The following is an 11,958-nucleotide window of genomic DNA, read 5'->3' as shown; positions in this document are numbered from 1 at the left end:
AAGCTGTCGATTAAAGCAAAATGATTGGAGCAGAGTAACATAAAATCGAAAAATGCCAAACAATAATCAGGACATGGAAATTGTCAATAATTTACCCAACCATCAACAGTAAAAATCTACAGAAACATGCATTATCACTAAAATCTAAAGATTTCAAATTAATCTCGGAGTAATGAAATGATTTAAAACAAGCAGACTGTGTGCATCACTGACATTTCAGCGAATAAAAACTGTTTTAATAAACTGCTTGTCCTGACTATCCATGTATTGTTATACCCGTAAAAATGTCCACGTTAATGATCCGGCAAATTAAAAAAACGTTATAAAGGTCTGAATATACTCTGAGCTGGCAGATGTTTACACACCAAATCTTAAATGAGACCTTAATGTAGCGCTCCCAAACATTTACTGCCGTAGCGTTCCTGGTATACGCCAAACAGGTCGGTGTCCTTAAGCGTTCTAAAAACAGACATGATGAACGCTGTCTGGATGTGGACAACACAAAGGACCAGACATTTCTCCCATTTCATACACAAACTCAGCAGGTCTGGCTATGAGTTAAAAGAAATATACTTGACTTCACCTTAAAGAGATATCACCTAATAATTTTCAGAACTTAATAAAATAGTTATGATTCAGTGTAGACTACATTAGAATTTGGAATTGGAGGAATAGAAATAAACTAAATCATTTAGTATTAACACACATGATTTCTCAAAATTAGCATTTCTTTTTAATTCAAGAAAAAAACCAAAAACATTTATATGAAACAAGTTATCAATAAAAATATCCCAGCACCTAAAAATGACAGAAATTTGTACAGTGTAGAATATAATAAAAGGTATAATTTAATTGCTGTTATTTCCATCTTGTTTTCTCCTTGCAAAGCACAAAACTATTTAGTAACAAAAAGCAGCAGGAATGCCCACTAATATGATTATTACTTTATCCCACGTCCTCTTCTCCAACATGTGGATTCATTTCATGTCCATAAAGCGGATGTCCATAATGAGCAGCGTGTGTCTGGGCAGCGGCCTGGGTGCCGGCGACAGCACCTTCATCACCTGTGTCTGAGTGTCAACGTTAGTCACCACAATAAACCCGCACACAGGGCTCTCCACAATGCTCTTCCTGGCGTCTTCGACTCCGTCTTCGACGCTGCTCACGCTCAGCACGTGATACGTCAGGTCCCTTCCTGGAGTCACAGGCACCAGCTTCAGCTGCGTGTCATCCTGAGACATTCCCAGTGGCAAGCACGAGTCCGGGATGGACGGCGCCCCTATCTTGTAGATGCGAACATCTGAGAATCGCACTTCAAAAGAGAAAGGGAAGAAGGACAGTCCGCGGAAGCCGTAGAAGTACTCCCGAATCTTTTCATCCCGAGCATCTCGCCGGCACTCCTTAGAGCGTTCAACCACTCCTCCGGACTTTGGCAGCAGGACAACGCGCACGAAGTGAGGCAGGTCCCGTTTGAGTTCATTGTAGAGCCGCTCGTGGTCCAGCACAAGCACCACGTCCACCTGAAAGGTGGAGGCACAGTGGACCAGAGCCTGGTACCCAGAACCCTTCACCCAGCCGCAAGTGTTGATGATGCAGCCTCCAACACTGGCCTTCCTGTTTACCTCACAGCGTTGAGAGAACACCTCTGCCAGGCACGATGTCAGCTATGGGATAATATTTTAAAACGGTCAGCGATATACAGTATAAACCAACCTTTTATTGGACTGATGCAAAATATCCCTTCTCACCTTGTTGTAAAGTTTGATGTTGGTTCCAGGAGTAGTAGAACCAAAATGATACACCAAAGGAGCCTGGACAGAGAAGCTTTCCTCCACATCTGCAGGACGCTCGATGCACAGAGCTGATACTGTCCCTGGAACAGAAACCTCAAAGAACAAAATACCATTTACAGTTTATTCCCAAGAACAGCAGATTTTGCTTTAGTTTACAACACAAGTTTGGCCCAAAAAAAACATAAAAAATTAAACACATTTTTGTAACACTGATTAACACACCAACAGATTTTTAAACTTGGAACAATACTGCAATAATATTTCATTTGCATGTTTCCTAATATCACGCAGCACTATCTACGAACAAAAAAAGTCTATTGAAAGGAGTAGGACACTGTCCTTATCCATTTCCAAACATCCTCACGCTGCTATGCGTTATCTGTGTATGTTATTTGTGTCCCCTCAAAAATTAACCTCATAACGTCAATTTGACATTATAAAATGAAAACTGTTTTACCCCACTCTGTCCAACATCCAGTTCCACCAATGTAGGTCTCCTTCCAACTCTCACAGCATAGCTGAGAAGCATCCGGCACACTGTGGACTTCCCCACGTCTGTAGGTCCCACCACCATCACCTGGAGCACAAACATTCAGTGGTGTAGCAAACTATATTTATTTGGTTCTGAAACTTTTATGAACCGATCTAGAAGAATCTTGATGACACCTACTCTGGGCCCTCTCTCATTTTCCCGCTCTGCTTGTTTCCTCATCTGTTCCAGGGCAGCATGAGTGTTCAGGTAGAGCAGCATAGGAGTATCCTTGGACACATAGGCCACCTGTGGTGATAATAGTACCCTTGTAACCCTACAAATAACATTTATTAAAAATAAAGTTGCAGAGGTATGTTGGAGCCTTGAGGAAAATCTCATTTTCAAGCACGATAACAAAGATTAGCCTAACCTTATAAATAGTTCTCTATCACTCAAAGTTACCTTTCTTCCATTGCACTACAAACCAAGCTTCCTACTCATAAAACACACACATGGGCACACATTCTATTGTAAACTAAAAAGTGCAAAAAAAAAAAAAAGTGTTTTTGCAGATTACAAAAATTAAAACTTGTCAACAGTTGCATGAGGCTCTCATCAAGGTACTGACCTCTGGCTTTCCGTAAAGATTCACACTGCAGCCTTGCCAGGTGAAAACTGCGATCTTGGAGCCTGGTCCAAAGATGTACTTCTTGTTGCGGTTGAGCTCAGACCCAAACACCTCTGCCATGCCCGTCAGGAGCTCCAGCTCCACCTGATCCACTGCCTCTCCGGCCTCCACCTCGAAACGAAGCTCGGTCTCCTTCTCCAGGTCGAACCTGGTGCACACCTTCCCCGAAGATGAAGCATCTTCACTGGTCTTTTCCACACCCTCTGCTGCCATGACTGTGAAGGAGAAATCACATCTCTTTAAACTGTTCTCAAAATAGCTAGAAAACGCTTCATCCTGCCTCAACAGTGCTACAGAAAGGCTGTCACGTTTCTAAAAAAAAAAAAAAAAGGTTGAAAGAGGAATCACTTCATGTTTTCATTGAACATGTCTTCCAAAGTAAACCCACTTAAAATATTTAGGTATTAACTAACAGTGATACACATTCTTGTAGAGAGAAAACTAGTAGTTGTCCGATTACACATTAATCATGTTAATTTAAAAATACGAAAACTAAAAAATAAACCAGCTCTCAGTTAGCACGCTGCTAATATGACAAAATAATCCAAGTAAAAAGAAGGAATAATTGCATACAAATGCGCCACATGTCTCCTGTTTTGCCAAAAAAAGTGGTTAATATGTTGTTTAATTCGCTTTATAATACTTACACGTCAGATTTCAAGCTTGTATTGGAGAAAAAAAAATAGTACACTCCTCATGAGGAACCACTGTCGCGTAATGATGAGATCACGCAAACGGTGACTAGACTTTCTTTTGAATGTCTGCCCCCTTGCGGACATTGTTAGCACTACAAGGTCCAATTTCTAATTAACTTTCTGCAATTCCTTTATTGAACGATTTCAAATAACAAAAGGATGGTGCATTATTGAGACGGCACTTGATCAAAGCGGAAAAAATAAACATAATACAGAGAAGGACAAAAGAAAATAGAGAACACGAATACAGGCAGCAAAAGTAAATTAGCTCTGCAGCAGACCTTCCTTGAGGATGAAACATTTGGAAAAGGAACAAATATTAATGTATAAAATTTTACACGACCACTGCTGTGTATGCTTGTATCATAAATACAACTTGAGGATTCTTTAAAAATTAGATTTAACAAGTAAAATGTAAGATTATTGCAACAGGTGAGAAACTGGATATGCTGCAGCAAATACACATGTTTACATATGCAGTGCTGTGGAAAAGTGTTCGCCCCCCCTATAGGTTTCGACTGTTTTTGCTTATTTGTTAATATTAAATAAAGACAAAATGAAGCAGTTCAATGATGCTGTCATTCATTAAAGAAAACGTGGCCCTATGTGAAAAAGCAAATGCCCCCTAACCCCAATAACTAGCTGTGCCACCCTTAGCAGCAACAACTGACATCAAGAGTTTGCAATAATTGGCAAGGTGTCTTTACCATCACCAGTGAGGAATTTGGGCCCACTGTCGTTTGCAGTTTTAATTCTGCCACTTTGGAGGGTTTTCAAGTACAAACGGCATGTTTAAGGTGTTACTAGAGTATCAGAATTAGATTTAAGTCCAGACTTTGGCTAGGCCACTTCAAGGCTTCCTTTGTTTGATGAGATGAAACATTTAAGTGTTTTAACACTTCATTGACACTTAAATGTTTCAACTCAAACAAATTTTAATATTGCATAAACACCCATCCATCCATTGTCGGGTCCTCTGGAATTAAGTAACATGTAAAATCATTGATTCACTGTGATTAAACTATATTTTGCTGTCGATACATATATACAGGTCCTTCTCAAAAAATTAGCATATTGTGATAAAGTTCATTATTTTCTATAATGTAATGATGAAAATTTAATATTCATATATTTTAGATTCATTGCACACCAACTGAAATATTTCAGGTCTTTTATTGTCTTAATACGGATGATTTTGGCATACAGCTCATGAAAACCCAAAATTCCTATCTCACAAAATTAGCATATTTCATAAAGGAAAGTGTTTTTAATACAAAAAACATCAACCTTCAAATAATCATGTACAGTTATGCACTCAATACTTGGTCGGGAATCCTTTTGCAGAAATGACTGCTTCAATGCGGCGTGGCATGGAGGCAATCAGCCTGTGGCACTGCTGAGGTCTTATGGAGGCCCAGGATGCTTCGATAGCGGCCTTTAGCTCATCCAGAGTGTTGGGTCTTGAGTCTCTCAACGTTCTCTTCACAATATCCCACAGATTCTCTATGGGGTTCAGGTCAGGAGAGTTGGCAGGCCAATTGAGCACAGTGATACCATGGTCAGTAAACCATTTACCAGTGGTTTTGGCACTGTGAGCAGGTGCCAGGTCGTGCTGAAAAATAAAATCTTCATATCCATAAAGCTTTTCAGCAGATGGAAGCATGAAGTGCTCCAAAATCTCCTGATAGCTAGCTGCATTGACCCTGCCCTTGATAAAACATAGTGGACCAACACCAGCAGCTGACACGGCACCCCAGACCATCACTGACTGTGGGTACTTGACACTGGACTTCTGGCATTTTGGCATTTCCTTCTCCCCAGTCTTCCTCCAGACTCTGGCACCTTGATTTCCGAATGACATGCAGAATTTGCTTTCATCCGAAAAAAGTACTTTGGACCACTGAGCAACAGTCCAGTGCTGCTTCTCTGTAGCCCAGGTCTGGGGAATGCGGCACCTGTAGCCCATTTCCTGCACACGCCTGTGCACGGTGGCTCTGGATGTTTCTACTCCAGACTCAGTCCACTGCTTCCGCAGGTCCCCCAAGGTCTGGAATCGGCCCTTCTCCACAATCTTCCTCACTTTTTCCTTCCCACAGACTTCCCACTGAGGTGCCTTGATACAGCACTCTGGGAACAGCCTATTCGTTCAGAAATTTCTTTCTGTGTCTTACCCTCTTGCTTGAGGGTGTCTATAGTGGCCTTCTGGACAGCAGTCAGGTCGGCAGTCTTACCCATGATTGGGGTTTTGAGTGATGAACCAGGCTGGGAGTTTTAAAGGCCTCAGGAATCTTTTGCAGGTGTTTAGAGTTAACTCGTTGATTCAGATGATTAGGTTCATAGCTCGTTTAGAGAATCTTTTAATGATATGCTAATTTTGTGAGATAGGAATTTTGGGTTTTCATGAGCTGTATGCCAAAATCATCCGTATTAAGACAATAAAAGACCTGAAATATTTCAGTTAGTGTGCAATGAATCTAAAATATATGAATGTTAAATTTTCATCATTACATTATAGAAAATAATGAACTTTATCACAATATGCTAATATTTTGAGAAGGACCTGTAGTTGTCCTGTGGGCAGATTCTCCCGCCTGTTTAGGTGGACAGCAGTGCCTTAATTGGTTTGCAGTTGGCTACATTTGTTCCCTTTGAAAAAATTGCATCCACAAGATGAGTTTGACTGCAGCAATGTCAATTTTAGTAGCGTTTCACTAAGAGTTAGATTTCAAACAGTTTCTTATCCCACTGTAACTCATGTTTGTTCTAACAGTCAAGTATCTCTACATTAGGAAAACTCAACCACTGCTTTCATTTAATAACTTTACAATTTACTCTACTTGAATTTTAAAAGATAAAACCTATAAAAAATTTTTTTTTTTTTTGTAAACAAATCATGTATAAGATTTACAGTTTTTTAGGATTGCTTAGTCACTACTCACAATTTGGAAAACCTCAGCCCTGATTTTGACAACTATATGCACAAAATCCACATCACACATTTTTCACACCAGTACACAATGATTTGCACAAATATCACAATACATTGTCAAAGCACACACTTTGCAAATGGCCACACCTATGAACCAACTGGCTAAACACATCCACCACCTGTCCAAATGTGTAAGAGCTTCATTTAAAAACACCCATCAGGTACAAGCACTATAAAAATGGCAGCAGGGGGAATTCAACTGTTTTCAGCTAAACAGATGGGAGTCAAAAAGGCATTTTTCAGTTCAACTTAGGAACACTGTCATTGACCTGGTAACAGTCTGTAATTATGATTCAGATAGTGGTCAGGGTTACAGACGACATTATTATGTAATCTTATATTATTATTGTAAGAAGGTTCATTAAGTTTTTTGACTGGGTGGCCTACAGTTTTAGAGCAAAACTTTAAGACTGTTTCTATCATTAAGTTACTTTCAAAGAAAGTGATTCTGAAAAGTAAAACACACCAACAAAGTAACGTTTAAACACTTTATTTAGCAACATCAGGTATAAAAATTGCGGCTTTTGAGAACTAGGCTGCAGAACACTTAAACATAATTCTGCATTTGCACAGATGATCCACCAGGTGTCACCGTGTCTCTAGAAGAGTTCAGATGGAGCTGGGCTCATCAGAGGAGAGACTGAGAAAGTCTCATTGGTCACCCCTCATCATTCTGCTTCCACCAGTCACATCTTCTAGATGCTCAGCTACAAGACAAATACACATCTGTTGAATGTTATTTAAGACACTTAAAACAAGCAACAAAAGTTGGGAAAGATGTAGCAAACTGGTATACTATATGTGCTTAGACTAACATCCACCTAAATGAAAAGGTACAGCAGCTTTGACAAACCTTCACTAGGTGTTTATTCAGTCTCAACAGTTTCCTGCAGAGCAACGACAACATCATCAGGCTGAGGAAACTTCAGCTTACGAGGCGGACCCTTCTTTATTCCCGTCCAGAGAGATATTTCTTTAGAGATGACAAAAACAGAGCGGTCCATCATTTAAAAGAGCAACACAGAAAATCAGCAAGCCATATTATATGTACATAGGCATTAAAAGGAAATATCTGCAAACATAGATTGGTATAAACAACTGGAGCTGGTGCAGTTCAAGGGTCACTCTACCATGAATGGACCTTAGGACAAGATTGCATCGTTTGAGCTCACACTATGGTAAATTCTTCTTTAACACTTTGGATCTCTATGCCTGTGTGTGGCTAGCAATGGTTACAAGCACTGAGCAACAGTCCAGTGCTGCTTCTCTGTAGCCCAGGTCTGGGGAATGCGGCACCTGTAGCCCATTTCCTGCACACGCCTGTGCACGGTGGCTCTGGATGTTTCTACTCCAGACTCAGTCCACTGCTTCTGCAGGTCCCCCAAGGTCTGGAATCGGCCCTTCTCCACAATCTTCCTCAGGGTCCGGTCACCTCTTCTCGTTGTGCAGCGTTTTCTGCCACACTTTTTCCTTCCCACAGACTTCCCACTGAGGTGCCTTGATACAGCACTCTGGGAACAGCCTATTCGTTCAGAAATGTCTTTCTGTGTCTTACCCTCTTGCTTGAGGGTGTCAATAGTGGCCTTCTGGACAGGAGTCAGGTCGGCAGTCTTACCCATGATTGGGGTTTTGAGTGATGAACCAGGCTGGGAGTTTTAAAGGCCTCAGGAATCTTTTGCAGGTGTTTAGAGTTAACTCATGACAACGACTGTACGAACTGAAAGGGCAAAGGCTTGGCAAGAGCAACGGTCTTCCCTAGGAGAGACCAAATGGCCCAGTTATTCTTGGCAACTCCATCTCATCTCTCCTCACCTTTGCCTCCGTCCAGCAGAGTGATCTCGAAGCTGTTCCTGCGGGGCTTCTCGGGGTTGAGGACCACAGTCAGACTGGAACGGGCAGCCAGAAGGGCAGATTTCACCTCCTCGGCATTACGTCCATACACTCGTCAGCTTTTACTGCAAGACAAAGATCAAGAATGAACAAGAGCCCAAATATGTACTTCCTGTGGTAGAAAAGAAAAGCGTTGAGCCACCAGATTAACAGGTAAAAAAAATATTTATGGATAGCCGGCTTTTATGGGTCATTGGCCTAGCTCACATCTAGTAACGTAGGTCCTGGGTGATCTAATAACATGTGGGAAGCGCTACATGAAGGTGTGAGGACAAAAACACTCAAACAAAATCCCTCAAAACACATTCAGAGGGAGTCAAAACCACAGCAGACACCACCTGAATGTTTCCGTCATAGAATGAATTTGTACAAGGTTTTATAATCAAACTGCCTCGGTGGTGTAATCTGTGTCTTTGATGCAAATGTGGCACCAAGAAAAGATTTAATAGATCAATTCATTTCAACCTCAGTTCTCCCCAGCATGACACGTGTACGAAAACCTGCTATCAGGTTGCAGTGTTACTGACAGAAGAAAAAGCTTCAGACTACACGTTTTCATCAGAGTTATGCTGACATTAAGCTATGCAAGATTATTTGTTTCTCCCTTATTTGGTCTGTTGCTTAACTAACGTTTGCACAAATGAATCAGGATCACGTTGACCTCATGTAGTTTGGATCAGAAAATCTGCAATTACATTCAAACAAACCCGGCGAGGCGAGCATCGTTGCACCGGATCACAAGTGGTGCATTAGACAGCGACCAGGTCGGATTTAGCTGCAAAAGTGCCTACTTTGATCACATGGCTGAAGTAAACACACCTGGCTAATTGGATGCTAAGATTTAAAGGCTCTTTTGAAAAAAAAAAGCAATTTGATAGAACCCGTAAATCCCCGGATGTAGATTAATCAGCAGGTGATCTCAAGTACTTTATATTTCTGAATAACATACTAACACCATCAACAGTTAATGATGCAGTAGACTTAGATCACTGACAGGTTTGCCCTTGATTTCTGGGTAAAAACCCAACACCTCCACTTCTCCCTCACCAATGGTCATCTTTATTACTTGGCTCATCCACCAGCTGGCTGTAAAGGAATATGGGCCCAATGAGATCCATTTGCAAAATGTCTTTCAGAAAACTTTAAATGCCAGCTGTGAGATAACTTGTAGCTGTCCACTCAAGACTAGATCTCCCAGGACATACTGGGAGTTTACCGTATTCCAACTGGCTTAAAGAAGACTATGTAGATGTTTAAGCGTAAAAAAAAAAAAACATACCTGTGCAACTTTTTCTTTAAACCCATTTCTAATCCATGTTACATTAATACTGTCAAAAATATAATTGACATGAGTGTCCATTTTTACAAAGCAAGACGGTATGTGAAGCAACTTCAGTTTGATCAATCATTTAAGAACAAAGAGTTCAGAAAATTGTTTCCCTTTCCAGGGGTAGCCAACTCCAGTCTGACACAGGACACCACATCTTCAAATGACGTCATCACGTCCTCAGCGTGTCATCAGGTTCTGCTGGAGGCTGCTATAGAACCAGATATTGGATTCAGGTGAGCTGGACCGGGGAAACATGTTAAATATGCAGGACACCAGCTCGGGAAATGGAGTTGTCTACCCTTTGCTTGTTTGTTAGAAGAGTAATTAGTGAATAATTTAATCACAGCACGCTTGCATATTAAACTCTTAAGTGGTTCACACGACTATTCATATCTGTTGTAATAATAAGTTGCCGGAGGCGCTCACCAGTGTTCAATGACCACCTTTAAGCTACTTTGGTCGCTCTCCTCCTCCCCTCCTCTCTCCTTCTTCTCCTCTATGGATGTCTGCTCCTCCTCGGCCCGAACCTCCGCTTTGCGCTTCGTCCCTCTGCGGCCTGGAAAACACATGGTGTTACATGTTTGTTTCACACCAAGAACAAACATGTGTTTGTCTTTAAATGCATTAAATATCTGTCCACTTTATGAAAGGCGACGCCGTGTTATAATAACAATAAATCATTACATACGTTAAAGAAAGTTCAGAATCTTTGAACAAATGTAACCAATAATAAAAACATAAAAACTACAAGCAGTGAAACTGATGACAAAATGTCATTACAACATTTATTAAGAGTTCAACTTTATAATGTGGAGAAAATAACCCATTTTTCTGCCTACCTGCTTTGGACGTCATGTTTGTTAGAGAAGTTTCGCGCTCTGACAAACTGAGGATTTATTTGCGGTTGGCAAACAGCTATTTGGTGCATTAGCGCCACCAACTGGTGAGGAGTGTGGATCAGGCTGGCAATTTTATTCAAGTATGTTTAAAAAAAACAAAACCCTGCTTTAAACTTAATCCCAGCTTTCTCTCATATTTCAGGACTTCACTTAAATATAAAAAAAATTAAACTTCCTCTGGCTAAACTTTGTGCTTTATAATCTATTCATGTAAAATAAAATGTCACACATATTTAGGCATAATTATCTCAAACAACTCAGAAAGATGTTCATTCAATTTTTCTCCCTTAGTTGATAAAACACACAAAAAAACATCTTAATCTTTGGCTTCAAAGAGACCTAGGTTTTGGAGGACAGAAATTGTTATCTAAAGCAGATGGGATATCACGGCTTACTTATTCTCCGCTCTCCTTGCATTTAGACAATCAAACCGTTAAATCTATTCACCAAATATACAATTTCTTATGGAAAGATCGTATACATTACCTAAGAAAATTGGTGGTAATGAACTCTTATGAAAAAGGAGGGTTACATTTTCTTGACTTCACAACTTTAAATAATACCTTCAAAGTGAATTGGATAATATCCATTCATATTCGTTTAAAAAACAAAATCTATCCTCCATCTGGAATATTTTCCCAAATTACATTTTTCAAGTTTAGGTGGGCTCAGTTTCCTATTTCTCTGTAATTGCAATATAGAGAAAATACTTGTCAAACTCTCTGCATTTCACAAACAAGGACTTCTTTCATGGGCACCTCATATATTTTTTTCTTTATCTGGAATAACAAATATATCTTTTACAAAAGCAAGTCACTATGTTACCATAAATGGTTCAACAATAAAATACTTCTGGTGGGTCAGCCATTTAAAAAAACAGATGTTTACTAAGTTATAATGAATTAAAATCTCTCTAACCCTAAATTTTGATAAATAACAAAATAAGAGATGTTTCCTTTTAAACTGTTACACAGAATTTATCCTACTAATCAATGCATCATGAAATATGTTAAAACAATAGACACCATTGGTCAATTTTGCTAAGAGCATCCAGAAACAATCAGTCTTCATTTTGGAATTGTCATATAATAAAGAGGTTTTGGAAGGAATGTAACAGCTTTATAATTTGTAATATTAATACAAATGTTCCCAAGTATGAGCATATTATCTTTGGTAAATAAATTTTTGATAAAAAGTAAATT

At 39.8% G+C, this 11,958-nt stretch overlaps 2 protein-coding genes across 3 annotated transcripts; both read right to left on the bottom strand.

The window, feature by feature from the left end:
• Nucleotides 1–720: 720 nt before the first annotated feature.
• On the bottom strand, nucleotides 721–3,738 carry clp1 (cleavage factor polyribonucleotide kinase subunit 1). Its single transcript, XM_047353827.1, has 6 exons — nucleotides 3,601–3,738; nucleotides 2,894–3,168; nucleotides 2,464–2,571; nucleotides 2,251–2,370; nucleotides 1,749–1,886; nucleotides 721–1,664 (listed from the first exon to the last, which is right to left on the bottom strand). Exons 2-6 carry the CDS (start codon nucleotides 3,164–3,166, stop codon nucleotides 978–980), a joined length of 1,326 nt encoding a protein of 441 aa, XP_047209783.1. The 5' UTR covers nucleotides 3,167–3,168; nucleotides 3,601–3,738; the 3' UTR covers nucleotides 721–977.
• A 3,373-nt stretch (nucleotides 3,739–7,111) lies between these two features.
• Nucleotides 7,112–10,802, bottom strand: selenoh (selenoprotein H). 2 transcript variants are annotated; one of them, XM_047354198.1, is made up of 5 exons: nucleotides 10,697–10,802; nucleotides 10,284–10,413; nucleotides 8,450–8,592; nucleotides 7,491–7,610; nucleotides 7,112–7,363 (listed from the first exon to the last, which is right to left on the bottom strand). In XM_047354198.1, the coding sequence occupies exons 1-4, from the start codon at nucleotides 10,710–10,712 to the stop codon at nucleotides 7,504–7,506; spliced, it is 396 nt and encodes a 131-aa protein (XP_047210154.1). In that variant the 5' UTR covers nucleotides 10,713–10,802; the 3' UTR covers nucleotides 7,112–7,363; nucleotides 7,491–7,503. The 2 variants fall into 2 exon arrangements, with proteins under 2 accessions (XP_047210154.1, XP_047210153.1); XM_047354197.1 differs by having other exon boundaries at nucleotides 7,112–7,344.
• Nucleotides 10,803–11,958: the final 1,156 nt, after the last annotated feature.

This window comes from Girardinichthys multiradiatus, chromosome 23 (genome assembly GCF_021462225.1).
Source record: "Girardinichthys multiradiatus isolate DD_20200921_A chromosome 23, DD_fGirMul_XY1, whole genome shotgun sequence".
Taxonomy (NCBI): Eukaryota; Metazoa; Chordata; class Actinopteri; order Cyprinodontiformes; family Goodeidae; genus Girardinichthys; species Girardinichthys multiradiatus.
Note: the sequence above shows the minus strand (reverse complement) of the source record. Positions and strands in the feature narration are given on the sequence as shown.

Bases quoted from the DNA above. Each gene is read 5' to 3' on its own strand.
- clp1 (XM_047353827.1), bottom strand. From the start codon at position 3,166: ATGGCAGCAGAGGGTGTGGAAAAGACCAGTGAAGATGCTTCATCTTCG. The intron at 2,572-2,893 runs GTCAGTACCTTG...TTATCACCACAG, and splicing joins ATCTTTACGGAAAGCCAGAG to GTGGCCTATGTGTCCAAGGA. The intron at 1,887-2,250 runs GTAAAACAGTTT...TTGTTCTTTGAG, and splicing joins TGGATGTTGGACAGAGTGGG to GTTTCTGTTCCAGGGACAGT.